At 40.5% G+C, this 26083-nt stretch overlaps 4 protein-coding genes, 1 long non-coding RNA gene and 2 other non-coding genes across 9 annotated transcripts; 4 read left to right on the forward strand and 3 right to left on the reverse strand.

Moving 5' to 3' along the window:
- The first annotated feature begins 302 nt into the window (after positions 1-302).
- Positions 303-374, forward strand: Trnad-guc. Its single transcript has one exon. It is a non-coding gene; the product is annotated as a tRNA-Asp (tRNA).
- A 289-nt stretch (positions 375-663) lies between these two features.
- Trnad-guc lies at positions 664-735 on the reverse strand. Its single transcript has one exon. It is a non-coding gene; the product is annotated as a tRNA-Asp (tRNA).
- Positions 736-1015: 280 nt separating this feature from the next.
- Positions 1016-2157, reverse strand: LOC6611736 (probable cGMP 3',5'-cyclic phosphodiesterase subunit delta). The gene has a single exon (XM_002036223.2). It carries the CDS (start codon positions 2005-2007, stop codon positions 1552-1554), a length of 456 nt encoding a protein of 151 aa, XP_002036259.1. The 5' UTR covers positions 2008-2157; the 3' UTR covers positions 1016-1551.
- A 273-nt stretch (positions 2158-2430) lies between these two features.
- Positions 2431-3252, forward strand: LOC6611737 (trafficking protein particle complex subunit 4). The gene is made up of 2 exons (XM_002036224.2): positions 2431-2690; positions 2748-3252. Exons 1-2 carry the CDS (start codon positions 2516-2518, stop codon positions 3230-3232), a joined length of 660 nt encoding a protein of 219 aa, XP_002036260.1. The 5' UTR covers positions 2431-2515; the 3' UTR covers positions 3233-3252.
- Positions 3253-3406: 154 nt separating this feature from the next.
- LOC6611738 (transcription factor HNF-4 homolog) lies at positions 3407-25921 on the reverse strand. 3 transcript variants are annotated; one of them, XM_002036225.2, is made up of 8 exons: positions 24915-25921; positions 20863-21031; positions 5993-6431; positions 5285-5781; positions 5087-5224; positions 4787-5023; positions 4055-4714; positions 3407-3990 (listed from the first exon to the last, which is right to left on the reverse strand). In XM_002036225.2, exons 2-8 carry the CDS (start codon positions 20954-20956, stop codon positions 3944-3946), a joined length of 2112 nt encoding a protein of 703 aa, XP_002036261.1. In that variant the 5' UTR covers positions 20957-21031; positions 24915-25921; the 3' UTR covers positions 3407-3943. The 3 variants fall into 3 exon arrangements, with proteins under 3 accessions (XP_002036261.1, XP_032583544.1, XP_032583543.1); XM_032727653.1 differs by lacking the exons at positions 20863-21031; positions 24915-25921 and adding an exon at positions 15411-15999; XM_032727652.1 differs by lacking the exons at positions 20863-21031; positions 24915-25921 and adding an exon at positions 7209-7404.
- LOC116803613 lies at positions 16142-17037 on the forward strand. Its single transcript, XR_004363688.1, has 2 exons — positions 16142-16209; positions 16325-17037. It is a non-coding gene; the product is annotated as an uncharacterized LOC116803613 (long non-coding RNA).
- LOC6611739 (catalase) lies at positions 21953-23910 on the forward strand. Its single transcript, XM_002036226.2, has 2 exons — positions 21953-22988; positions 23079-23910. Exons 1-2 carry the CDS (start codon positions 22149-22151, stop codon positions 23757-23759), a joined length of 1521 nt encoding a protein of 506 aa, XP_002036262.1. The 5' UTR covers positions 21953-22148; the 3' UTR covers positions 23760-23910.
- Positions 25922-26083: the final 162 nt, after the last annotated feature.

Genomic DNA, 26083 nt, shown 5'->3' on the forward strand with positions numbered 1-26083 from the left:
CTAAAATGGTTCATATAACAACTTTCTTTTAACATCTGTTTCATTCGCGTGCATTATGTGGCTTTCCGATTCTGCAACGAAAAGCAGGTATTAGAGTTATTTATAAGGTGAGCAGCTAAAGTTTTTCGTAAGTTGTATGAAAAAATATCCATTACAAAAACGTTATATTCCTGACACATTAAGTCTTAAATGTTACGAGGGAACAGTCGAACTAGTTCTATTTCTTTAAAATGGAAAATATTCTAATCTTCAAATGTTAATTACTTTGCTGAAAAAATGTTCCGGCAAAGAGATATCCGTAGTCCTCGATAGTATAGTGGTTAGTATCCCCGCCTGTCACGCGGGAGACCGGGGTTCAATTCCCCGTCGGGGAGAATGTGAAGACATTTATTTTTTAAACGCATTTTCAATTTTATTTTATAACATCAGTTCGTTTTATATGCATTTACATTAATCTGCCTTGAAAGGGTTTATCGGTTAATAAGAATAAAGTTATAAGCAAAACCTATACTTAGTGGAACAACAAATACTTTAAAAACAGAAGCCTTGTTTAATTTTACGGGATCCATAACCAAAAGTATCTTATATTCAAATACTAAATATTTTATATTCAAATATTAAGTATTTTATATTCAAATACTAAAAAGAAAATGCTTTCACATTCTCCCCGACGGGGAATTGAACCCCGGTCTCCCGCGTGACAGGCGGGGATACTAACCACTATACTATCGAGGATGTTGAGCAAGGTGAGTCAAATAAAAAACAACTTATAAGTGGTTGAATTTACCAACATCAAAAGCATCAAAAAATAGTAAGTAATGTATGTACTTATTAATCTTGCAATAACAACAATGTTTACTCGCCCTGAATCGCTCTGCCGTAGGGAATGCCCAGGAACGCCTATTGGCGTTCTCCTGTCGCTGAGTATCTATACACGATATTATTGCATATCTTCTTTTACTACTATGTGTTGGGCCACAAATCTGTATCCATCCTAAAATGGTTCAAATAACAATTTTCTTTTAACATTCGTTTATATTTGCTGACAAATTGCGTACAGCTAGGCTATATCTAATACAACGTGTTCGATTGTATGAGTGAATTACTCCTCATACAGCTTCAACAGACTTAAGTAGACTTTATGGATTGATTACAACTGGTACAGAGATCCATGGTTACAATTTATCTCAAATGACACAATATGTTCGGCAGCTATTTTTAGTCCATATGTGACAGTCTACAAAAGATTTGTACATAAGCATGCATGTTGCGTTCGAATTCGAGTTGACAGACTCCTTGGTTTATGCAAATTACATTTGTTAATCTTTTATTAATAAATTACTGTGATAAACGTAAAATTAGATTAGATTAAAATGCATTGGACTACAACTAGTTCATAAACGCGCAAACAATTGCATTGAAATGCTGAAGTACTCAAAAGCGAAGTATGCATGTTTTGTAGAGAACATCTTGAAGAACATCCAAAAGAACTCGTAAGTGGATGGGAGAACACCTGGTCGAGCAGCAGAACGGCAGGTGACTCACAGTTGCCTAAATGTAGTACAGGCGCACAACCGATTTGGTGATGAGTGTCTCGTTGTCGTAGAAACTGGTTTGGATAGTCACATTGCCGTTCAAGACCTTGGCAGGCATCATCTGGGATTCGGGTGCCGCCTCGATTGTCGACTGCCAGGTGTTGGTGGTGTTGGCGCCCACGAATCCCATCTCGAAGAACCACTCCTCCATGATGCGCCCCTTGAAGAGCACCTTCTGGTCCAGGCGAAAGTTCTCCATCGACTCGATGGTGCTGAAGTTGATCTCCCGGGAAACGGCACGCATGTCCAGTATTTTCACCGGCACCCGGGCCTCATGCTCATGGTCCGGTGCCGAGAAGTCCTTGTTCTCCTGCCAGATTATCTTTCCGCTGTCGGCATCCCGCAGAATCATGTAGTTGATCTGGAATCCCTTCTGGATCCTGTCCCCGGCACTCTGGTCGTCGGAGCCCATCGCTGGCCGTGGAGGTTGCAAGTCGGTCAATCGGGTGCACTGCCAGATGGAAGCGCCTACGCGTTTACGTATACTTTCCGGCAGAAAATCAATTATGTTTATTTTTAATTTTAATGTCGAGACAGCTGTTCGGCCGTGAACTAGTTAAATGAATGCGATACCCAAGATGGAATCAGTTCAAACTCCGCCCTGGTAGAACTAGTTTTTTTTGTAAAAATTGTAAATATTTTTAAGGCATCCTCAGTATCCTGGCTAAAGATTTTACTGTCCATTTTATTCCCTTATTTTAAATACTGATCTGTAAAATAAGTTAATGGATTATTCATCATAATAATTGTAATTCCTTCCTTGGGCCAACTGTTAAGTCGCAATGTTAATTGTCTGTTAATGGCAACGAAGCCGGAACTGGAACTGGTTCCGCGACAAACAGCTGTCTGGCACTACCATCGCTAATTCGCATAAAATATAAAAACATTCCTAGGAAACATAGAATTAGAAATAGTAAGAAATGATTATATATGGCGTCTATATAGTTAGTAAATCGGGTGGCCTTATATTCAACCTGGACAACAATGTGCCGCGCATCGAGCACGAGAAGACCTTTACATACCCACTGGACTTGGTGCTGGACTACGATTCCAAGAAGGTATCGGTGTCGTTCAACAGAAAGGATGGAATAAATGGTGGGTGTGTCTGGGTATTCTAGAAATATAACCACCTCACTATATGCTTACACACAGTGGGCCATGTCCTGGTGGCGATCAACGGTATGCCCGTCAATGGAGTCACCCTGGATGATGGACGCGATGTGAGGACGACACTGGAAGCACCGGAGAACTATCCCATTAACCTGAAGTTCAGCCGGCCAAAAATGACCACCAACGAGAAAATCTTCCTGGCCAGCATGTTCTACCCGCTGTTCGCCATCGCCAGCCAACTGAGTCCGGAGCCCAAGAGTTCCGGCATCGAGATCCTAGAGGCGGACACCTTCACGCTGCACTGCTTCCAAACGCTGACCGGAATCAAGTTTATTATAATCTCGGAAACGGGTCTCAATGGCATTGATCTGCTGCTGCGAAAGGTTTACGAGCTGTACTCGGACTACGTGCTCAAAAACCCCTTCTACTCCCTGGAGATGCCCATCCGATGCGAGCTCTTCGACAACAAGCTCCAAGAGCTCCTCGCCCAGGTCGAGAAGACGGGCATTAGCAATATCGATAAATAAACGTTAGTTAGTCTTTGTAATTTGTTATTGAATTTTTTCTTGGCAGGATCAGGGTAACGTTCTAAGTGGGAACATAGGACATAGAAAGTTGTTGCTGAAAGATAAGGAATACTTTCCCTTTTTTTTTTAGAAAAATTTATTACTAGTAAAACTGCCGCAGTTAAACGATTTACATTCATATTCTCCACTGTATATTTTGATTTTGTTTATTCATTCAGCCATCTTAGAAATAGTTTGTATATTATACATATTCATATAAAAATAGTTCTGTGTTTAAAATTAAATATATATTACACTTTCAGCATAACACCCTAACCTAAAACAATATATTGCATGGCCTATATGAATATTTTGTGATCCACGCACAAGTATAAGATAACCAAATAACCAACAAACTCAGTACATGCTAATTGGTGTATATATAGTATAATTGTATATAATAAACTTCTTGAGCAAAATATGACTCCAAAAATATATTGCAACTGCGTTAAACATTAAAAATTAAGCAACAATTTCCAAAATACCTACTTAGGACTAATAAAAAGTATCAAAATGGTTCAAGGCATAACAATTAAGTAAGTTCTTCATTTCAATTTCATCTCTATATAGCACTTGGTGGGGAGTACAGCAAGAGAGGGCCTGTATGTGTGTGGGTTGTTTGCTTAAGGGGTGTCCTATTACAAACTGCATATTGCACCGTTCGTTATTCTTCTAGTAACCAGTCTCTGGCTCCTGTTTAAGTGTCATGCGACAGGGTTCTGAAATAGTATATAATATATATTATTGAAATTTATTCTAGCTTCGAATCACTATACTACGCACCCATTCCATAGCCAGCGGGTGCGGTTAGCAGCTCGGGAGCCCGGATCTTCAGTGGAGTTCGTAGCAGTAGCTCCTCGGCGCTGCTGCCCTCGCTTCGGTTGTACTCGTTGAGTGTAATATCAGCAGGATTGCGCAGACCCAATCCGCCAACCCCGCTGGACACTTCGGTCGGCGAGGCTACCGCTCTTTGGTAGGGATGCATCCTCTGGGGACTGTGCTGTGTTGGCAGCGGTCCGGACCGACTGCCATTGTAGTGCTTTACGGGCATGTCCAAGTAGGAGCTCTCCTGTTGTTGCTGATGCGTCGCATGTTGCTGATGTTGATGTTGTGACTTGGGGCTATTGAGCGGAGGAGAGATCGAGGCTGGAGCAACGGATGCGGGTGCAGAGGAGGAGGACGAGACGGCCGCAGCGGCTGCCGCTGCAGTGCTGGCCGCGTAGGCCCGGATGGAATCATCCGCACTGTTCGCCTCGATAAGAGCCTGGATGTGCTGCACCTCCAGGTCCAGACTATGCGAGCCAGGACCACCAGACGTGGCCAGCGAGTCCAGAGAGGAGTTAACTTGACTCCCGCCCTCCATGTTGCCTGTGTGGGTGGGACTCTGGTAGTCATTCGACTGATTTGGCGGCGATAGCGGCAGAGGATTGTCGGCCAACTCTCCTGTTAACGTAAGCGAAAACAATAAATCAATAAATTGTTCTACACTTATATTTGCAACATTTAAATACTGACCTCCCAACAACATTTCCTGCAGTAATGAATCAATGTGGGCCACTCCAAAGATCTTGGCAAACTGGATCTGCTCGATCATCTGCCAGGTAATAGACTGCAGAACCGGCAGTATGAGCAGGATCTCGCCAAAGCGACCGCGCGACTCGTATTGCCGATCTGATATGTAGTCCTCGAGATTATTGAGTATCTGATGCCGAAGCGATTTGATGCGATGCGGTTCATTAAGACCCTTGGCATCTAAAAAGATTTGAAGAGCAGATTAATCCTTTGTTACTTTTGTAAATGAGTTTAATATATTACTAGGATCGAAGAAGACTAGTGCCTTGATGCAAGCGAATTCAGTGTCATCGATACCCACATCCTTCATGACCGTCACCAGTTCATCGATGATGCGCGCGCCGATCCGCGAGATGTCCAAATTCGGCGACACAAGGGGATCTGCAAGAAGAATGATTGCAAAGGTTATACCAATTTCACTTATAGTATGCAAAACATTACCTGGACAGTGCCTCGTGATCACACAGTTGTTGCTCAGCAGGAGAACATCCTTCAAGTGCATCGAACGACGAGACAGGCCGAGGAGCAAATGCTCGCCAGCATGGGCGCGTAGCAGGGCCACCTGGTCATCCAGCTGCAGTTCGTTAAAGGCCGGAATCTGCTTGGCCCACTCCACCAGGGTCAGCAGCTGCTGCTTCATCGACTCGCAGACATCGTTGATGCTCGCGAACTGCTTGTTGGAGAGGTCCTCGTTAATGTTTGGCTCCATGGCAGCGCCTGCCTTCGACTGGCGCGACTCATTCTCCGCCTTCACCAAGGAGATCACAGACAGCCCATTGCCCGGATCCGGGTCGTCATTGGAGGTGCGGCGGCAGCTAATGCGATCCCGCTCGTTTTGCACCGCCTCCTTCTTCATGCCCGCCTTGAAGCACTTCCTCAGCCGGCAGTAGCGGCACTGATTCCGCTTGTCCTTGTCCACAACGCAGTTGCGCGCAAATCTGTCAAAAGAAGTTAAAGTTTAGTAACGAATGCGTATAGATTGTCGTATTTATGTATTAGATTTAATGGTGACTTAACTAAAGCTTAGAATGTTAACGTTAACGTTATGAATTATACAAATTATTTCTGACTGGCCATTTGTCATTGGAAAAATCTTTATCTCCCTACTAGTCCCGTATAAGAACATTCTCAGCACATATATATGTGTACCTGCAAGTGTACTGATGATTTTTCCTGACACTCCTTCTGAAGAATCCTTTGCAACCATCACAGCTGGAGGCCCCATAGTGTTTCCCCGTCGCCCGATCTCCACAAATGGCGCAGACTGTCGGTGATTGCTGTTGTTGCTGCTGCTGCAATTGCTGCTGACTGCTGCTGGCCCCACTACCGCTTCCGCTCAGGTTGTTGTTTGGCGAGAACATGCTGTTGTTGTTGTTGCTGCCTCTGCTGGCACTTCCGCCTCCTGCGCTGCCCGCATTTCCGTTTCCGTTGCAGAGCGCAAAGTTCTCGCTGCTCTGGTTGCTACTGTTGCTCAACCCCAGCCCACCGCCATTGGGGCTGAGGGCGTGGCCGATCGGACTGTGGGGCTGCGAGGCAGCCGGATAGGCAGAGGCCAGGGCATCCGCGTGCATTATGTGGCTCTCCGATTCTGCAACGAAAATCAGGTATTAGAGTTATTTATACGATGAGCAGCTAAAGTTTGTCGTAAGTGGTATGAAAAAAATATCCACCAGAATAACGTACATATATTCCTGACCCATTAAGTCTTAAATGTTACGAGGGCGGACTTAAACTTTAATATATATATACTAAAAAGTGAGTAATATAGTATAAGCTGTTGAAATACTTCTTGAAGTCATAACCCCACCAGACTAGTCGAACTAGTTCTACTTCTTTAAAATGGAAAATATTCTAATCTTCAAATGTAAATCGCTTTGCTGTAAAAGTGTTCCGTCATGGTGAGATCCACAGTTTTGGAGCCGCAGGTGCTGGGCGCACGCACAGTTTTAGAATTTGATCATGCCTACGCAAATTCCTCGCTGAGGTTTTGCAGCAACTGGATATGCCATTTTAAATCCACGGACAATCTTTGCAATCAAAGAGCAATTAAAAACATACACAGTCCGAAATTTTTCTACACTTTCTTTCTTTTTCTTTTCTACACTAAATAATATGTATTCTTTTAGATTCATATATTTTTCATTTAAAGGCGTATATGCCAATATAAATTATTTACTTATTTATTTATTATTATTTATTTATTACTTTGTTAGTTGTTCTTTTATTTCGTTCGCAGCTGTACAACGTCCGATACACAGGGGTCATTAAGTTGGGGTTTTGTGAAAACCAGCGAAAAATCGCGCAATAGCAACAAACAGAAACTGCACAAATAACAACAATATTAAAAATAAAAGCAACAACTGACCGTCACTGGATGCAGTTCGGCTCGCACTGCTGTCGCGCCTCCGTCGACGTTGCCCCGCCCCCTCTTCCTCTGCCGCTGCAACTGCCACCCGCCTACCGCCCACTTTGCCACGCAACAGAATGTTGCCAACGGCAACGCGATCGCGACTAGAAATCTTAACTCTACCGGACTTGCGCACCATTTTAATGCAACTGATTAATGAAAAAACACACGACTCGAAATTTTTCAGTCGCGGTATCGTATGTTGTGTCTTGGGCACCTCTCCTGCTCTCTCTGCGCTGCCGCACAGTGGTCTGATTTCAAAAAATTCTACGTTAATAAATATTACTCTCTTTCTATAAAAAAATATATAAAAGCGGTTTAATAATGTTTCATAATGCTTTATATAACTTTTACGTCTTGGATAATAAAATAATATTTTACAAAAATAAACTTTTTAATAAACTAATAAATACTGCATTTCCCCTCTAAATCTTGTTAAAATTTCTATTTAAGAATTTTTATATTCTAACATAGTTGGTTAGGGATTCTAAAGCTCGATCATATCACTATATCACCACGACGCCACGCGTTCTGAAATTTCTAAATTTAGTTTTGAAAGCTCGAATTCCCACCGTGCGTTTTGAGTGTGTGCGTTAATCGACGCTTAAATCAATTCAACTGTGTTTGCATATCTCGACCCCTCTCTTTCATTCCAGCAGAGAGGAAGCGAGACCCCAAAACCAGACTTGGGGCTCTCACCAACACAGAGGCACGCAGCCGCAGAGAAATTCATTTAATGGACAGAAGCAGAAGCAAGAGAGAAACAACAACAACAACGACAACGACATCGGCCAAACGAATAAACAAATAAATAACTAAAATGTGTAGAAAAAAGCCGGCTTTAATTTGGACATCGTTATGAGGGACTGTTTGCGTGTGTGAGAAAATCATTTGGGGAGACCGAGAAAGAGAGAAAATAGAAATACTAGTAAAGCGGAAAATAGGCATAGACGGAAAATGGTAGTTACTTTTAATAAACCACAATAAATGTGCTCGTACAGTGGATGTAAATTATAAGGAATACTTGTTTTTGAAAATTAAATAAAATAGAATTATTTAAAATAATTATTTAAATATTAATAATACATTCTGGGTTCGCATAATATATTCTTTCAATTAACATTTTAATAGCTATATAAAATAAATGTTATTATCTCGAAGTGATCGCAGTGGGTAGTCCCCAGAGCTTTTCCACTATTTGCCTTATTAGTTTTTATATACCGGGAATTCTCTGAAAGCTAATTGATTGGCAAACATTTACAATTTTAATAGACTTTTCATCATTGCACTCCAAACACCAAATTGTTCACTTTGTTTACAGATTCTCAGACAGTTAATCACGGCACCCCGACAATTCCGATATTATACACCTGAAACATATCCTCACCGCTTGAAAATCCAACGCGAAATAACAGCACTTGCTCGCCCAAGAGAAGTTTAAGTAAAATATACAACTGCCGAAAGTTCTTATCTCTCTGTTTATGGGTGTGCATTTGTTGTTTTCTTACACTTAATGTTGTTGTTTTACCAGTTGGAGAGAAAAAAGCAAATAGGTGCACTGAAACAGCAACGAATAAAAAAGGTAAATAAAAAACCATAATACTAGTTTGCTAACATTTCGCGCATAAAACTTTCTCGCCCCACACTCGCCATCTCTTTCGCCCACCGCCGCCGTCTCGCTCGCACACTCCGCGGGTGAGGGAAACAGGCCCCGGTGTAAGTTTTATATTTTTAGCCAAGTCATCGTTAGAGTTCACTTTTTTCCGACCGCGTCATCGTGAGTTTTGCAAAAAATGTTGATGCCCCACACTGAAGTGGGTGGGCAAATCGTAATCTGAGATTAGAAAATATAGGATTCTTGATTCGCAAAATATTAATATTAGAAGGCTTTCCGATGGTACAAGTATTCCGCAAATAGTTTATGATGCGCTGATAAAACGAAAGAGCCGAAAACAGCAATCAAAAGCATATGTACATACATGGATTTCACGTTTCCCGATAAGGAGCCCCAAACAAAAAAAAGTGAACACCTGACAATCATATAAAAGCAAAGCCACACTTTTATCTATTAATACTCTAATGTGTTCACTAAAAATTTATTTAATTAATATGCCGAACGCAATACTCGTAACAGGCAGACGACGAGCCCCCAAAAAAGTATAAATAAATAGATCTGGAGAGCGGTTCCAAAGTAAGAGAATCAAGTGTTCGCGCCACGATGATAATTTTCGTATTAAACGATACATCGTTGCTGTTGCGATCTCTCCTTCTCTCACCATTGTGTTTTATTTATTTATGTTGTTATTTATTATTCCTAAACTAATAGGAATATCTACTCAAATATATGACTATTGGAAAATTGGCTTATTTGAGTTAGTTTGGATTTTTGGCCACAATGTTTCCGCAGGCATGTGTCGGTTATATATATAATATATATTCATATGATTCGTCTGCCAAACAAAAGTTCGGTGGGAACTTTGCTCGAACTACGCAAATGTTGTACTTATTTTTGGACACCATGTTGTTGTTTACCAAGCAAATAGGTATAGGTTCTTTTTAAAAAATATCTTTATATAAGCTTGAGCGTTGGAAGCGAAAATATATTTGGAATTGGGTAGCACTTATAAATGAATTTAATTCCTCTTTTTATTAAACAATGCATTGAGAGACGTGTTCAAATTTATTTCCGGAGGCCTTTGTATGAATATGAACCTTTACGTTGCATTAGTCAGCCATTAGTCAGAAAAAGAATGAAATTTGATAACAACCGAACAGTTTATGAGATTGTGAATTGTAAATGGAGTATAAACATTCACTGTGTTCGCAACGCATAAACTTAATGGAGAACTAAGCAACCGATTTTGATCTTTATAAAGTTTATTATTAGATTTTATGTTACCTACAAGTTAGAATGCCGAATGGAAAGGCTTTATCTTAAAATTATACGCTGCTTTTGTAAATTACAGATCATGTTCTTTGAACGGCATAAACTAATGGGCACCACTTAAACGATCAAATTGTAGGCTCGACTTGATTAGGATTATATATATATATATATATATATATATATATATATATATATATATATATATATATATATATATATATATATATATATATATATGTATAATGAGGTAAAAATAGCTGTGATAACACCTAATTATTTTTCTAAAACGATTTGGGCTGTGCTCGCTTTAGGGAAGCTAGCGAAATCAGAAAAATCTTGAACACGCTCACACAGGCACGGATTATTGAATACATACGACAGAGGAGGGCAATTTAGCAAAAACCTTAATTATTGTTTTTTTTTTTTTCAACGGCAATGCGAACGACTACCATTAGCCCACATAAATGTGTAATTTTGAAACCCCTAACCCCATCTGGGCGCACACACATTTATAGCCCCCAATCGAGCACCATACGTACACTGATACACTGATATTGAATATATAGACTCTTATCGGCGTCGCAGCTCCGCGGCAGAGACTCAATAACGTGCCTAATGGCAGCGAGGCTTCGAAGCGACGCTGATAGCACACACGGCGTATGATCAATTTGAAATCGGCGAGCGAAATGAAAACACACTGGAAATCGAAACCGAATCCGAAACAATAGTTGCACACACGGTGTCCACATGCGACAAGAGCAATTAGCAGAAATTGAAAACAAATCAATGGCAGGGCAGGGGGGAGGAGGGGCGGAGAAATTAAGAATGAATCAGCGAGATATCAGTGGGGCTTTTGGTGATATTCCTATTCTTAAGCGAGTTTGTAAATGAAATCGCAAAAAAAGGGGGGAGTACGAGTGTAAAAAGAAATGCAATTTTTAATGCAATGTCATAGCAAAAATATACATTATTTTAATTGATTTTTTATTTATTTTAATAATATATCATATGCTTGCATAGCTCTATCTTTCGCGCACTTTCTTAGATACTTTTTTTTAGATAGCTAGCTAAGCAGATACTAAGATGGTTTACCATAGTTACTTGAAGCAAAACATTTTACCTTCAACAGAAGCACTGAGTATAAGTACTTTTTCGCTTACTTCATCATTTAGAACCACTTCAGGGGCTGTTTTAGGTTAGATCGTTTAAATTTAAATTGCTGTCAGAGATCAAAGTCAATAAATATGCGTAAGACGGACGCCGCAAAGCACTGTCTAATTGCCAGGTAGAAATCTCGCCTGGGAAGCAAACATCTAGAGGGAGGGTACATATACAATATTATCAGTAGCCTGCACAGCTGCATGCACCCACCCACGATCTGAGCTCATGACAACGCCCCGAAATGATGCAACTTTGAAGGTTGTCTGTGCCGTCCCTTTGGTGCGGCTATAACCAACGGCGGGTTCCGAAAGTTGCTTGAACTGGCAAGATTTTAGTTTAGTACGCGACTTAATTGCATTTGTAGTTCCGTGAAAACAAATCAAGTCCGTTGGAATTGTCTTTAGCTACTACTGTTATTTCAGCTAATGATTTTGACCCATCCATCGAAAGGTTATGTTTAATATTCGCAAAGTGCATTTCAATCCCGTGTTATACAAACAAAATACCATAAATATCGGACGGGCATTACCAGAAAGCCGAAAAACCAACTTGAGCGTGTTGCATCACGATGGGGAAAACAGGGGGAAAATTTAGAGTTTGGATGGGGCAAACACTTGTGGGTGGAAATATCTGTGAAATCACCGAAAGTTGAGCTCATCTCCTGGAAACTACGTGGTGATCTTTATAGGATGACATTCTCACCCAAGTGCGAACTTTGGAAACGATTCCTGTGCCATTAACTGGGGATGATCTCCCCACGGATGTTTACGCTGGACATTAGAAATATTCAGTACAAATATTGTAAAAGCAGTGATAATAGCACACTGCGAAAAGTTAAATCATTTTCATGTATTGTATTGTATTAATTTTTAAGTGGTTTCCATTTGACATTGTAATTTAAATCATATTTTTGCGTGTTTTTTAAGGAAAATAAGTGATTTGTGCTGGCATTCATTGCATTGCATATTTTTTTATAAGTGATATAAAATTGGAAAACCCTCTTGTGATTGCGAATTAGTTTGGTCATGTTTGCCTGGCAAATATAGGTAGTGACAACACTTTGTGTCTTTTCCAGCTAACCGAGAGTGCGATCAGTGGCTTAAGTTGGGCTAGGTTAGGTTGTTTATTTGGAAACCAAAGAGAACCATTAATGATCGCATTCATACAACTTCTCAGATTTCCCCTCGTTGGCCTGATCCAATTAAAAGCAACGGCGTCTCGTAAGATTCAACTTTTTATGGGCATTATCATTATTTTTATGACTAATAATTGCGCTCATATTGTCTATAATTAAAATACTAAAAACGTCTCAATTAAATTGTTATTAACGAAAAGCCAAAGCGGCAAACAGCACTCGGACCAATCAAATGGCAAGCCGGCTAAAACTATTGTATCCGAGTATTTGTATCTCTAGACCTGATGCTGAAAGTAAAACTTCTCGCCTGGTACTTAGAATCGAGTCAAGTGTAATTTCCATTAACTAAATTTGTTATGGTCGCCGTGTCCGTCTGGCCTCTTAATTGGGCGCTAACGTGTTTCAGATACATTTGTATCTCCAAATAGCAAATAGCCGAGAGCAATTAAAGCAATCCTCGCCTTGAACCGCGTATCATGACATTTAGAACTCGACTGCGCCAAGCACTCGTTTAGCTTACCCAAAGCCTGGCTCTGAATTAATCGTCTTGGAATTGATTCTTTTTTTTAACCTCTTTTTTCCCTTGGCTCATGCCTTAAAGATAGTAGACCCTTCGGATCTTTTCAGATGAAACATGCGTCAGAGCTTAGGAGTTCTATTATATTACTAATTAGCATATATACAAAATGTATTTCCTCTTTTTCTAGCGAAAATCTAACTGCAAGTCACGGTGAGTGAAGCAGTGACTGGTAGCGTGTGAAAGCAGTGATTAAAAGTCCGCAAAGCAGATATTTCATTACCACTTCACCAGCATAATCCGATATATATTAAGTTTATCCTAACCTACCTCAAAAATAAGATCAATTCGGCTTTCTCTGCGATAAAATGAAATTCGTTTAATCAGGGAGAAACCCAACTTGTTACGACAAAATCACTTTTTCCGTTTTTAACTAGTTTAAAAGAGCATTAGGATAGTACACTAACAAGCCTTGAAATATAAAAAAAACTATAAAAAATACTTAAGCTTCCATGGAAACAATACTTTGCCTGATTCTTAATCTTGAAAGTACTTCCATAAACAAATACACGCAGAACTTATAATTTTCTCAAGTGTACAGATCTTAGGCAGGCAAACTTTAGATTTTTGACTTATCTGTTTTTTTTTTTGGCGTTAAAAGTGTTCCAAGTGTCCCCCGTACTCAATGAGACTCGATTTCCCAGCTTTTTGACAATACTTAACGATAATACTAAACTTCTGTTGATGTAAATCTCGAGTGGCCGTTTCTTATACATAGCGATATGCATATAGAACGGGTAGTATTTCCGGTTAGTTAACTGCCATCCGAGAACTAGTGATTAGTTCAATAAGGTAGCTGAATAATTGCAAGAAATTAAGTACAAATCGCACACGTAGTTGAAGTTGATTTTCTTATGACTGTGGGGGGAGGGGGTTGCCAAGTGCTCATCGCCTGTGATGACTTACGATCGAGGGGTCACCGGCTACTTATATCAGTAATAAATGTATCAATAATGTGAATGTTTTCAAATTGATCGAATGGCAAACGATAATTAACCCAACCAGTCGTGTGCAAAAAAAAAGCATAGGAATAAGTTTTAATTCGGCTGAGTGATTTTAGGTTTATTCTATCTTTAGCTTGATAATCACATCACAGTTTATTCTCCCGATGCCGCGCGCACAAACAATGATGTAAACAAAAACATATATTTTAATGTTTTTAATCTCAAATTAATTTTAATCTCAAATTATAATCGTATAAAATGGTTCTAAGCGAAGCCAACAAAAAAATGGTTATGGCAGAATTTAATGATCGAATATTTGAGCACCATTGATGGCAATTTATGACTAGTAAACAGCATTTTAATATCATTTAATTTAAGTTAATTTCATTTAAAGAATCAGTACACAATATTAACAACGCAACGTTGGCTTATTATATTTGCCGTTGGCTGTTTCTTGGCTCTTGATGAAATCTTATCGCCTTAGATGCACACGGGCAGAGAATCATAATCGCTGTGATAAGCATTGCAATAAAGTTGTTTTTATGGTTCAGCTATGTGTGATAGGGGGCCCAGGCTGCCACGATTAATCCCCTTACCCCCCATGAATGGCTTGCACACGACGGTATCAGTAATCTGCGGCCATATAGATATTGTCAGAGATAAAATCCATATCGCGAGTGGGGCAACGAATTACAGTGCAATTGTTTGTTAAGCCCCACAAATCGCGAATCGATGGACACATAATGAGGAGAGATCTACTACATGAATTGTATCGCCTGATTTTGGCTCCGAATTATTTGCGATGTTGTCATGGACGCAATTAAGTGTATCTTATCAGAGGCGTTAAACTCTGGGAACGAAACACATTGCAGAGATGGTCATTCTAGACCTTTAGATACCCATCAAAACTAAAACTAGAAGTAGAAAAATTGGTCACATTTCACAAAGCTATAACCTTTAATTTAAGTTTATAATCTATCTTCCCGCTTGAAAGATCACATTATTCTCGACAAGCGTGTTATCATGCTAACTTTTGCAAATGGCTTTCTCAGCATGACTCGATGAAATTTGAGATTGCAGGGATTCCTGCAGATTCCTTTTTAAACGTGATATTGTTAGCTATAAAAAAGTAGATTATCGCCAAAACTACGCATTTTTAATTAACCACCAACAAGGCCTTACCCCCATTGGTTTAAGATTACTCCTAATCGCAACAATCTGCGCAATCTATAAAGTATTTCATTGCAGCATAAAAATATATTTATTGGTATGAGGAAATATGGATTAGGTTGCTAAATAATTACTAATTAGTTATTTTCATTTCTAATTAATATTTTCAGTCTAAAAGTGTGCTATGCAATATGATCAGAAAAATATCCTAAGTTCAAGCAAGGACCTTTTCGCTGACTTTTTGATGGCTATAAGAAGATAGCCGTAGTTCAGATTTCCCACTCACCCATAATGTGCAGAAGATTTTCTTCCAGAAGAAATGCATCGTCGTAGCTTGAGTTAGTCAGATTCTCCGTTTTCATATTTAGCAGACTGGGCAACATTGAGGCGTACATTTAGATTGTTTTAATCTCTGGCTGATAGTTCACGTATTGAAATGATGTGTATATATAAAACCGATCCGGTTGGTAGCTATGAATTCTACAAAGTGTGGGAGACGCGTCTCCTAGTTCCTGGTACGCAGTTAATGAAGATCGTAGACGAGTGTAAATATTTGAAAATCCTTCACACTCTTGGGCAAATTGAGTTTTTCACAAACGGTTGCTGCTTTTGTCGCTGTTGCCGACTTTGTTGTTATTGTTGGTGAACATTTTTTTTATAATTCTCTCGTTTTTTTTTTGTTGTCGATTTTATTTTAAAGCCAGCTAAGGTGAGGGGCCAGAGACACACTTAAGTAAAGTTAAATATTTGCACAAATTAAAACAGAAAATAGCTGAAGCGATGAAAGTTAAGGAGCGAGGGAAAACACCGCACTGCTCAGAAAAAAACCGAAGCGAACCGAACCGTCGGCAATTGGTTCGATACGATATATATATATTTATATATATCTATTTACATGCGAGCCGCTTAAATAAATAAATACAAATTGGGCGGTGGGTAAAATTGTTTAAAAATATCACAGTTCTTTTCGCGAATCCTTTCCCAGTGCCGCACAGGTGCTCTTGAAAAATGTTGTTTGGAGTGGCAAGTTGGGTTGGTTCAAGCCGGCTTGTCTTATTTTCTTTTTTTTTTTTGTTGGTAGAAAGGTAAAAGGGTGTGAGCCTGCGGCGCCTGTATTATTACCGCCTAGTGCAAAACACTGACTAAACCTCAAATAATGTTCTCAACACGTACTAACTGTCTTAATATTATTTGTTGTAGATATAGAAGCCGACGGCCCCGACGAAGCGACTACGAAAGCTCTGGATCGCTCGGCTGGCTCGAAGCTGACCGAGCCCAACGATCGTACAGAAACTTTAATAAATATAATTCTGGCTATTCTGACTAGACTGTTGTTGCTGTTCTTGCCCCCCGTGATTAATAATATTGCTGCGGAGCAGTCGTCGTCTTGGCAAAATTGTTAACACTTCAGCTCGGATCGGATCGGATCGTATCGTATCGGATCGGTTGGATCGTTCGGATTGGCTTGAATCGGCTTGGATCGCTTTCGATCGCCGCGAATCGGGGGCATGCGCATAAGATCGACGCTCTAGTACCGCCGGTCTTATCAGACTAGATTAAGCGGATTTCACTCACACGAACGCACAGCACTCCATAGTATACCATATAATTCAAATCGTTTAATGGCACGTATAATAAAACCATATCTCTGGGTATTTGTTTTCGGGGCTGTGTGTGCTTTTGAGCTTTCATTAAATAAATAGTTTTTATTGCTTATTTTTTTCACAGTTTAGATGTAGATTACCAAAAGTTGGGCACTCCGTTCCGGCGCCTCTTGGGATGCATGCAAAAAAGTGTTGAAAAATATTCGGATTTGAATAATTATGTTGGTTCTAACACTTTGAAAATGTAGAAACATTGTAAAATATGCAATTATTTTATTTCAAAATATAATTTAGCTAGACTAAAGAGAATAGAATAATGTGTTAAAATTGAGTATTGTAAATTATATCTACTTTACTTTTTAAAAAAGTTTTATTCCAATTTTGACGTTAGGAGTTATAAACAACCTGACTTATACGGATTGCATCTTAAGATTTCACTTGCTGTTTCCTAATCTGATAAATTGGTTAAGATCTTCAAACACTCCTAGGCTGCTTTAACAACTGAAGAGCTTTCTAGCTTAGGTGAAATATGTTTCTCTATTATTCTATTTGTAGATCACTTCACTTTCAGCTTGGCAAACAGTCAGTCTGGTATCTCCGTAGTTGCTTATCAGAGCCGGAGCTGCAGCCCCGTCGCCTCAGACAGCGGCGGAAAGAGATAGAGATTCAGTTATATTATATAGTGAGGCATTATAATAGGTCGTTGTTTCTGATTCCATAGTCTTGGCTGAGTCGATTAGTAAGCGCCTTAGGCTAAGCCGTTCAAGGCACCAGCCGCTTCTGCGTCGCTTATCAGTGAAATGCTGAAAAATCAGTAGGAAAATTCCGATTTGCCAGAGATACTGGTGGAAAACCGATGACGGGTGGCTCTTCAAATGATTTGTTTGGCTTTTGGGTTTCTTGGGCCGCAGCACTGATTGATACTTCTGATTCAATTGAATATAATTCGCTGTCATTCAACACCAGCACACACCATGCACAATCGCAGTCAGCTGGTCGTCGCCAGCCGTACTTTATACGCCGGAATTTCTGTGACGAAACGTAGCTCCACGCCAGCCCCAGTTGCCCACTCACGGTGCACTTTGGATTCGAATGAGGAATCCATTCCGAATGCCGCCCGTTTGGCGTCATCATCGGACATCACATAAACGTTGAGCTTGCGGAAATTTGATATGATTATGATTCGTCGATTTTGGTGGGGACAAAGGGGTTGAGTTGGCTAATTGCTGTTCGCAGCGAATTGTAATTGAATATAAATGGTTTTGATACACACAAAGGTTTATATTTAAAACTTCGTTTTAAAATGATTGTCTTTTTTCATTACGTAGAGCTGCTAATAAGAAGATACCTCTTTCTTTGTATTTTTTTCAGTTTAATTAAACTAATTTCCATATGTAAAAGTTATTCTGTGGCATTGATGCAAAACATCATCTGGTTGATCCCTCGAAATGGGGTTGAGAGATTGCATTAAGTGCAATTACAAAATATGTTTACCAGCAGCAACCATCTGTAATCTGTATGACTGACTGTGGGTATGGAGAGCGAGCGATCAGGACATGACGCATATGTTTTGGATTGAATGCAGCGAAAAACTTATTCGATACCAACCGATCCGATCTGGGTAGTGAATCACAGCCACACACAACAAGTGTTGTCCCCACAATTGTGGATACGAAACTCGAAATGCAGCAACTCCGGCAGTTGCTATCTGAGAGATACGTTTCCTGGGGTGTGGTGGTGATGAAAATAATGCACGAACGCACCATGTAGCCGGAGAAAAGCTGCAGTCAGTAAGAGTGGAAAAGATAGAATTGAAATAAAATGCATGTCATGTTCGGGCTGATGGCTGTCGCTTTTCCCGGCCACATGTGGCGACCCTTGCTGCAGCGTGCAATTTCCAGGGAATTATGAAAATTAGCCAAGCCGAAGGCAAGCTACCATTGCATTTCTTCGCTCGATCTTCATCGGGTGCTTCGTTAAGTGAGTTTTTTGCGAAACTTATTATTTTATTTGCATACATTTTTATAGAGACAACACAGCGAAGAACGAGCCATGGGACACACATGTGATTTGCATGTGCGGTTCGTCATCGCCTTCATGGCGATCATCATTACGATCACTCGCCGTCGCCTGACTGGCACATATGTATGTACATACGTATGAATGAATGCAATGATGACGATCGCAATAATGACGATTGTGGTAGGTTTTCATAATGTTTGACTGCAATTTACTATTTACACTTCATTTAGCGGCGACAACTTTAAGTGAAATGTGTCCACATGGGCTGAGTGCTTCGCTCGCTTTCCCGTATTTGTGAGATACTCGCCGCGGCGATTCGCCTGCGTGAAACAATAAGATATAATAAGCATCGCAATTGAATAAAGCTGCCCGCAGCTCCGACTAATTGGAGAATTAGTTTAAGTGTGAGGATAGTCGGGCCAAGTGGATTGTGTAAGGAGCGAGCCTCGGAAATGGGTTCACTGAAAGCAGATGATACTCGACTCGGAAAGCTTTTATTCAAACCCCATGAAGTAATGCGACTTTCGTTCTAGAGATACGTTAAATGCCGCTATCAGCAGTTCTTGTTAAAGAGAAGGTAGTCATTAAAAAATATGCAAGGTGCATAAAAAAAAACACTGATTGAAGTTGTATTATGCATTGTGACATATTTTTAATATATTATTAAAGGTTATCAGCACTTCTTGGCCACCTTTGCGTTGACCACCATTGATGTTATGTCTAAAAGCAATATGAAACTTACTTATCTTAAATATCCCATACATGTATGTATATATATCATAAACGATTGCAAAACGCCTCTAGACCTCAAGCAAAGTGGCATATTTGTTTACTTTATATCGTATGTGACGCAAGGCACTTCTTGCACTATCTACCATGGAAATTAATGAATGTCCAAAGTGGATATCATATAAGAAGGCAGAACAAATACAGACCCATTTGGGTTATTTTGTTAGTTCGTCTGCCAATGCCAGTGCGACTATTCCATCTTAGATAGCGGAAAACAGTATTTTTAATTATGCCGCTTGACCCAAAACCAAAAAAATCATAACAGAAATAAAGAACCTCAATTTGCGAAGGCGAATACAAATCAATGGAGTTCGCGTCTGGGCGATAACCCCCATATCATATCAGCCGGTCGGGAGAGTCGGCCCTCGCCTTATATGGTATATACGAGTAAATACATATATATGTATGGATGAAGTCGGGGCCCCTGAACCTCTGACATGCATAAAACCTGGGAATTACAGGAGGCATACATAGGTTCGAATTTGCCTTCAACTGCGGCTAAGGTAAAAAACCAGAAAGTAAACGCACAGCGACTAAGGTGACACAAGCCCCTTTAAAAAAGGCTGAGCTAAAGCTAAAACTGTAGACAGTCGGGCTTATCGTCTCTATAAATATTCAACAACTTGGAGACGTTGCTTGGTTGTAAACTGGGCATATATGTACGTTCATATAAGCCACAGTATTTAGTCGCACCGTGTGTTTGCCATTGAGCATACTTAACCCTTTGGGGTTAAGTTAAACATTACGATTACGTTTCACATCGCTTAAATTTGTGCGTGTTTTTTTTGTTTTTTATTTTTCACAGCCCTATTTACTCGCTTTCTTGATTTCTCGGTACCCCGTCGTTTCAATTGTAACTTCAATTCCATCATCTTCGGCGGTTGCAGCAGGCGGCACAGTGCCAGCAAATTTTCCTAATCAATAAACAAATTATAAACATTTATAATGATTGCAGGCTTATCGTTTGAAAAGCGTTCTTATCAAGGCCATGGCGCTCTATTTATAATACCACAACAGGTCTGACAGTATCGGAAATGATTTGGCCACCACACGTGGCACGTGTTCAACGTCTTGTCGGGTTGTTTGCTCTACTATTTACTTAATAAAGTATTATTAAATTTATAAGCTCCACTACAAATTACCAATCGGTAGCAATTTGTGAAAAACGACATTATGACAGTATATAAAATATTTCAACTTATATAAATATACGTTCAATTTGAATATTATTGAATTCAGTTACATGCTTAGAGAGATCTATATCTTAATCTAGATCTTATATCTATATATGCTTTATCTAAGATACTGTAATTGCAAACTTACCGGGGTCGTGCACCTCCTGCTCCATCTTCTCCACCTTGTTCACCTTCAATAGCTGCTGGCCATCCGTGACACTCAGATCCTGCGGATGCTTCATCGTCTACTGGTTACTTTTTATTTACAAGTGAGTCGGGCAGATCCAATCACATAGTCATAAAGTAATGCCCGGCAACTGTAAGTGGAAAAGGTAATCGATAAGCTGTCGTATATCAATCTACTACTGGCTAAACCAACAGAAGGCGGGCCGAACACATTAAATTTTTAATGATGGCCCGCTAATCGAGCGAAGTATCGCCTGTAAATCTACAAAACGGTATATACAATATGGCTATTTGTCGTTTGTGCACACAATGTAGGTGTCAACTCGAGTGGCCGACAACCAAAGGCTTCACATTACATGGCCCCCATCGGATATTTTTTTGGAGGGGAGGAGTCATTTGTTTTACGATCCCATATCAGCAATATGCCAGACACACCTGTACTAGGGATAGTAAGGCTTTTATAAAGCAAAGCTCTACGTACACTCCCCCATCGAATATCAAAACTGTCCAAACGGTAACATGTACATAAAGCTCCAAAAAATACCCGAAATCATAATCTTCAATGCTTTATTAACTAGCAGATAAAAAACACTCATTCCCCCGAAAAAAAAGGTAAAAGAAAAAATGGTAAAAAAAGAGAATGACTGTTTGCCGATAACGCCGAAACAGGATTTCTGATTATCGGGGATTTATTGTTTCTCCTGGCCATTTACCATTATGCGATTTTTTGCTCGAGTGCCAGAAAGGCCGATAAGCCCTATGGGTTCTATAGCACTGGGTCCCCCTGTATCTCTCTTTAATTTCTCCCTCTTATCGCTTATCATGGGGCTGCTGACGCAGACCCCCTCGTCTGCATTGCCAATTCGTGACCTTTGAACCCTGGTGACTTTCGCGATTCAGTGAAATGGCGCCAAAAACAACACAAATAGAACTGTTTTATAAGCTTATAAATTTCCGGGAAAAAGCTGATATAATTTGTATCCTCTTGACTCCGAATCTATAAAATAACAGTCTAATATGTACATATGTAAATATCTTGTTGTTCTTTCTTATACTTATCAATATAATTAGTTTATAAATTTACATCGCGTCTGGTCTTCTTAGAAATAGACTTAATTTTTGGATAACACAATTGACAACCACATCACTCACAACGCTATTGTTAGCAGTTCAAATCAAACGTGTGAAATATTTTTTTGAAAATTCTTTTTTTTATAGAAATTTTAAGGCCAAAGACAAAATTGAAAAATGTGTTCACGCGATACGGCGTCAAATCAATTGATCGACTACAAGAACAATGACTCCGAGGTGCAAAGGGAGATCACGACATCCAGTGGAACTCCAGTTGGCGTCAAGGATGCCATACAGACTGTGGGACCAAGGGGTCCTGCCCTGCTGCAGGATTTCCAGTTCCTCGACGAGGTGATGCACTTCGACTCGGAGCGGATTCCCGAACGGGTGGCCTACGCCAAGGGAGCCGGCGCCTTTGGATACTTCGAGTGCACCCATGACATTTCAAAGTTCTGTGCAGCCACCATATTCGATAAGGTTAGAAAACGAACTGCCGTCGCTATGCGATTCTCGGTGGCCTGTGGAGAACAGGGATCTGCGGATACGGTACGTGAACAGCGTGGATTCGCCGTGAAATTCTACACCGATGACGGCATCTGGGACATTGTGGGTTGCAACATGCCCGTGCATTATGTCCGGGATCCCATGTTGTTCCCCAGCCTGGTCCATGCCCAAAAGCGCAATCCGCAGACCCACCTAAAGGATCCGGACATGTTCTGGGACTTCATGACCCTGCGTCCGGAAACCCTGCATGCCCTGCTCATGTACTTCAGCGATCGGGGTACTCCAGATGGCTATCGCCACCTGCACGGATACGGAGTGCACACCTACCGCATGATCAATGCCAGTGGGGAGACGCAGTACGTTAGGTTCCACTTCAAGACGGACCAGGGCATCAAGAACCTGGACGCCCGACGATGCGAGGAGCTGATGTCCCACGATCCGGACTATGCCATCAGGGATCTGTACAACTCGATCAAGAAGGGCAACTATCCCAGTTGGTCAATGTACATTCAGGTAGGAATTATATACTTTTTGTAATATATAATCGGATACAAACTTCATAGATCAACAGCTATTATTATATTGTTCATTTATAACCACTAGGTGATGCTCAACGAGGAGGCGAAAAAGTGTCGTTTCAATCCGTTCGATGTGACCAAGGTGTGGCCCCAGAAGGACTTCCCCCTGCTGCCAGTTGGCAAGCTCGTCCTCGATCGCAATCCCACCAACTATTTCACGGAGGTGGAGCAGCTGGCCTTCAGTCCGGCCCACATGGTGCCGGGCATAGAGCCATCGCCGGATAAGATGCTCCAGGGTCGCCTCTTCGCCTACGGCGATTCGCAGCGCCATCGTTTGGGCGTAAACTACATGCAGATACCGGTGAACTGTCCGTACCGCGTGAATGTTCGCAACTTCCAGCGGGATGGTGCCATGACAGTGACTGACAATCAGAACGGAGCTCCCAACTACTTCCCCAACTCCTTCTGCGGACCAAGGGAAAGTCCGCGGGCTTTGGGTCTGCAGACGTGCTGTCCGTTGAGCGGAGATGTCTATCGATTTATGAGCGGCGACACCGAGGACAATTTCAGCCAGGTCACCGACTTTTGGACCTACACCCTGGATAACTGCGGCCGGAAGCGGCTAGTTCGCAACTTGTCCGAGCATCTGACCGAAGCCAGCCAGTTCCTCCAGGAGCGGGCAGTGAAACTGTTCACCATGGTGCACTCCGATTTCGGGAGACTCATGACGGAGGCTCTTAACACGGCCAGGATTTCCAAGTTCTAGGATGTATTGAGACACATTTGATAAGACTGTGTGGGCTGTTGAAATACTTGGCGTCCTCTTAAAAATTATTGTTACACAAATTGGTTTTTGTATCTGGTCTAACTTTCAAAATGTACCCCATATAAATAGTAAATGAGAAATTTTAGATGTATCTGTATTTGTGAGCTTAATATGCGTGTTTAAAATGCCAGTTTATCAAACACTTTTTACACTCTAACCTTGCTGTGAATGTTTAATAAACGAGTGCTACTGAATTTTATTGCATTGCAAATCTCTAAAATATTTGAGGATACATTAAAATAGTCTATAAATGTGTTTCCTCATTTATTTAGCATACTTTCAGGAGCTGACCTTGACCACTGGGATGCAATCGTCGCTAATCTGGTTACCCAACGTATCTGCTGGCTGTGATTATCCAACCCGGATGATAATGCCCTTTCGGAGACCTCTCCCCATCACCACCCATCGAGATCTGTCATTAGCTAGGCGCTCTGTTTACATGCAGCACACGTGTGTCTGTGCGTTCTGCGCTTGATTGAGTTCGCCAAAGTACAGTGCGATTCGTCATTGAAAGGTTATAATTTGAATTTTGTATTTGCTTAACCTACAAATGTACAAATGTCTCCATAATAGATTGCATACCTAGATTGTTTACTCTTTCGTTGGTCATTAAATTACTGGATAATATACATCGCACAGAGATTGTTTTTAAGCCTGCTTGCTTTAAGATCGTAAACTGTTTTGTTTTACTATAATTTAATACTTTTCTAGAAGATAAATATTATGGCTATCAAGATAGGCCGTTTACACACATTTTTATTTTATGCATATAATGTTAAATTGCGATAAATTCTGTACTTGCTCATTTGGAAAGTTGTAATATCTAGTATGCATATTATAGAATGTTTATAGAAAAAACGCGGCTTAGAATTCCATCCAATTAAATTTTGTATATTTGTTTTTAGGAAATTTGTGATATTATTATCTACTTTATTATTTTGCCATTTCTTCCCTTCATTACAGTTTTGTAACGCACTGTATATTAAACCGAAAAGCTTGTCCAACTCAAATGCTAAGCAAATAGTCGTAACAAATGTTGGCAACTGGTTGAGCTAAGCGACTTGAAGGCAGTAACTAAGAACTCAATAAACTTACTTAAAGCTCAATGGCCAGACGATGTTCTTTCTAACTATCTTTGTTGTTTTGTTGTTGTTTCAGCTGCAGGGCTTTTATCAGCGACTGCTGCTGCTGTTGTTGTTGCTTTTTCGAGTTGTTATTGTTGAGTTGACCGCATGAATGAAAGCGAATAGGGAAAAAAAGGCAGACACACACTTGTTGATTTCTTTATGCGATTTTGTGGCTCGTTATAATTAACGTTTCTCCGTATTATTTTGTTGTGTATTTTTCTATTTTTGTTTTCTTTTTGGCACCGCGACACGCTTCTCCGTTTTTTTGGGAGAGATTTCGTTGTTTGGCTTTTGATTTTTTACTATTATTGCACTTGTTGCCGCCGCTGTGAAATTCATCTCGGGCGTTTTTTTATTTAATGAGTGACTTTTGCAGGGCAGTTGTATAACTGGCGCACTGCATATATTCATTTATATCAATCAAAGCGGAATATACAGCTTATAAACATTGTCTTTGTTTTTGCCTTTTGCAGTTGTTTCTTCCAACGTCACTGGAATTCAACTACGGCTTCTGTGTTCCGTTACAAAAGCGCTCACTTATCACTCTCTCTTTTTTATCTCTCTCTCCCTAGCTCTCTGCCTCGCACACGCACACTAGAACATGGCTGTTACGTAGTTGTTTTTGCCAAACAAAAATTCCGTTCACTTTATAAGTTTAATATGCATTAATTGCATAAATGTGGCGTTTCTTGTTGGGGGAGCGGCGGGGAATGTGCTCGACTTGCAAACTGCAGTTGATTGAACCCGCTCTCTCACGCACACACACTCGCACACCCACGTTCGAATTCAAAGTGGTGGAGAAGAGAACCCGGCGCAGCGATTGACGATTGGCGACTGAAATCAAAGTCGCCAAATCGAACGAAAGATACAAATTGGAAATGGCACCATCAACGCACAACGTACACAACCGTTGCAAAAAGCGGAAAACGCGTGAGCAAAACAAGATGCGATAATATCACATTTTGTTGCTAATATTCTGTTTGGCAAAGTTGAAAAGGGAGCCACGCGAAAATAGCAACAAAGCGACTAGCGGAGAGTAAAAGTGCAATTGCGGTGGTGTGCGTGTGACTTCCATCACGTCAATTTTTAGCGATCGCGGTGGAGGGCTGCCAGACTGTGCTAAAAGCATACGATCTG

Source organism: Drosophila sechellia, chromosome 2L (assembly GCF_004382195.2).
Source record: "Drosophila sechellia strain sech25 chromosome 2L, ASM438219v1, whole genome shotgun sequence".
NCBI classification, from domain to species: domain Eukaryota; kingdom Metazoa; phylum Arthropoda; class Insecta; order Diptera; family Drosophilidae; genus Drosophila; species Drosophila sechellia.

Coding starts and splice junctions, on each gene's coding strand:
- LOC6611737 (XM_002036224.2), top strand. CDS start 2,516: ATGATTATATATGGCGTCTATATAGTTAGTAAATCGGGTGGCCTTATA. Junction 2,691..2,747: donor CAGAAAGGATGGAATAAATG/GTGGGTGTGTCT, acceptor GCTTACACACAG/TGGGCCATGTCCTGGTGGCG.
- LOC6611738 (XM_032727652.1), bottom strand. CDS start 7,389: ATGGTGCGCAAGTCCGGTAGAGTTAAGATTTCTAGTCGCGATCGCGTT. Junction 6,432..7,208: donor CCGAACTGCATCCAGTGACG/GTCAGTTGTTGC, acceptor TTTTCGTTGCAG/AATCGGAGAGCCACATAATG. Junction 5,225..5,284: donor GATCACGAGGCACTGTCCAG/GTAATGTTTTGC, acceptor TTCTTCTTGCAG/ATCCCCTTGTGTCGCCGAAT.
- LOC6611739 (XM_002036226.2), top strand. CDS start 22,149: ATGTGTTCACGCGATACGGCGTCAAATCAATTGATCGACTACAAGAAC. Junction 22,989..23,078: donor GTTGGTCAATGTACATTCAG/GTAGGAATTATA, acceptor TATAACCACTAG/GTGATGCTCAACGAGGAGGC.
- LOC6611736 (XM_002036223.2), bottom strand. CDS start 2,007: ATGGGCTCCGACGACCAGAGTGCCGGGGACAGGATCCAGAAGGGATTC.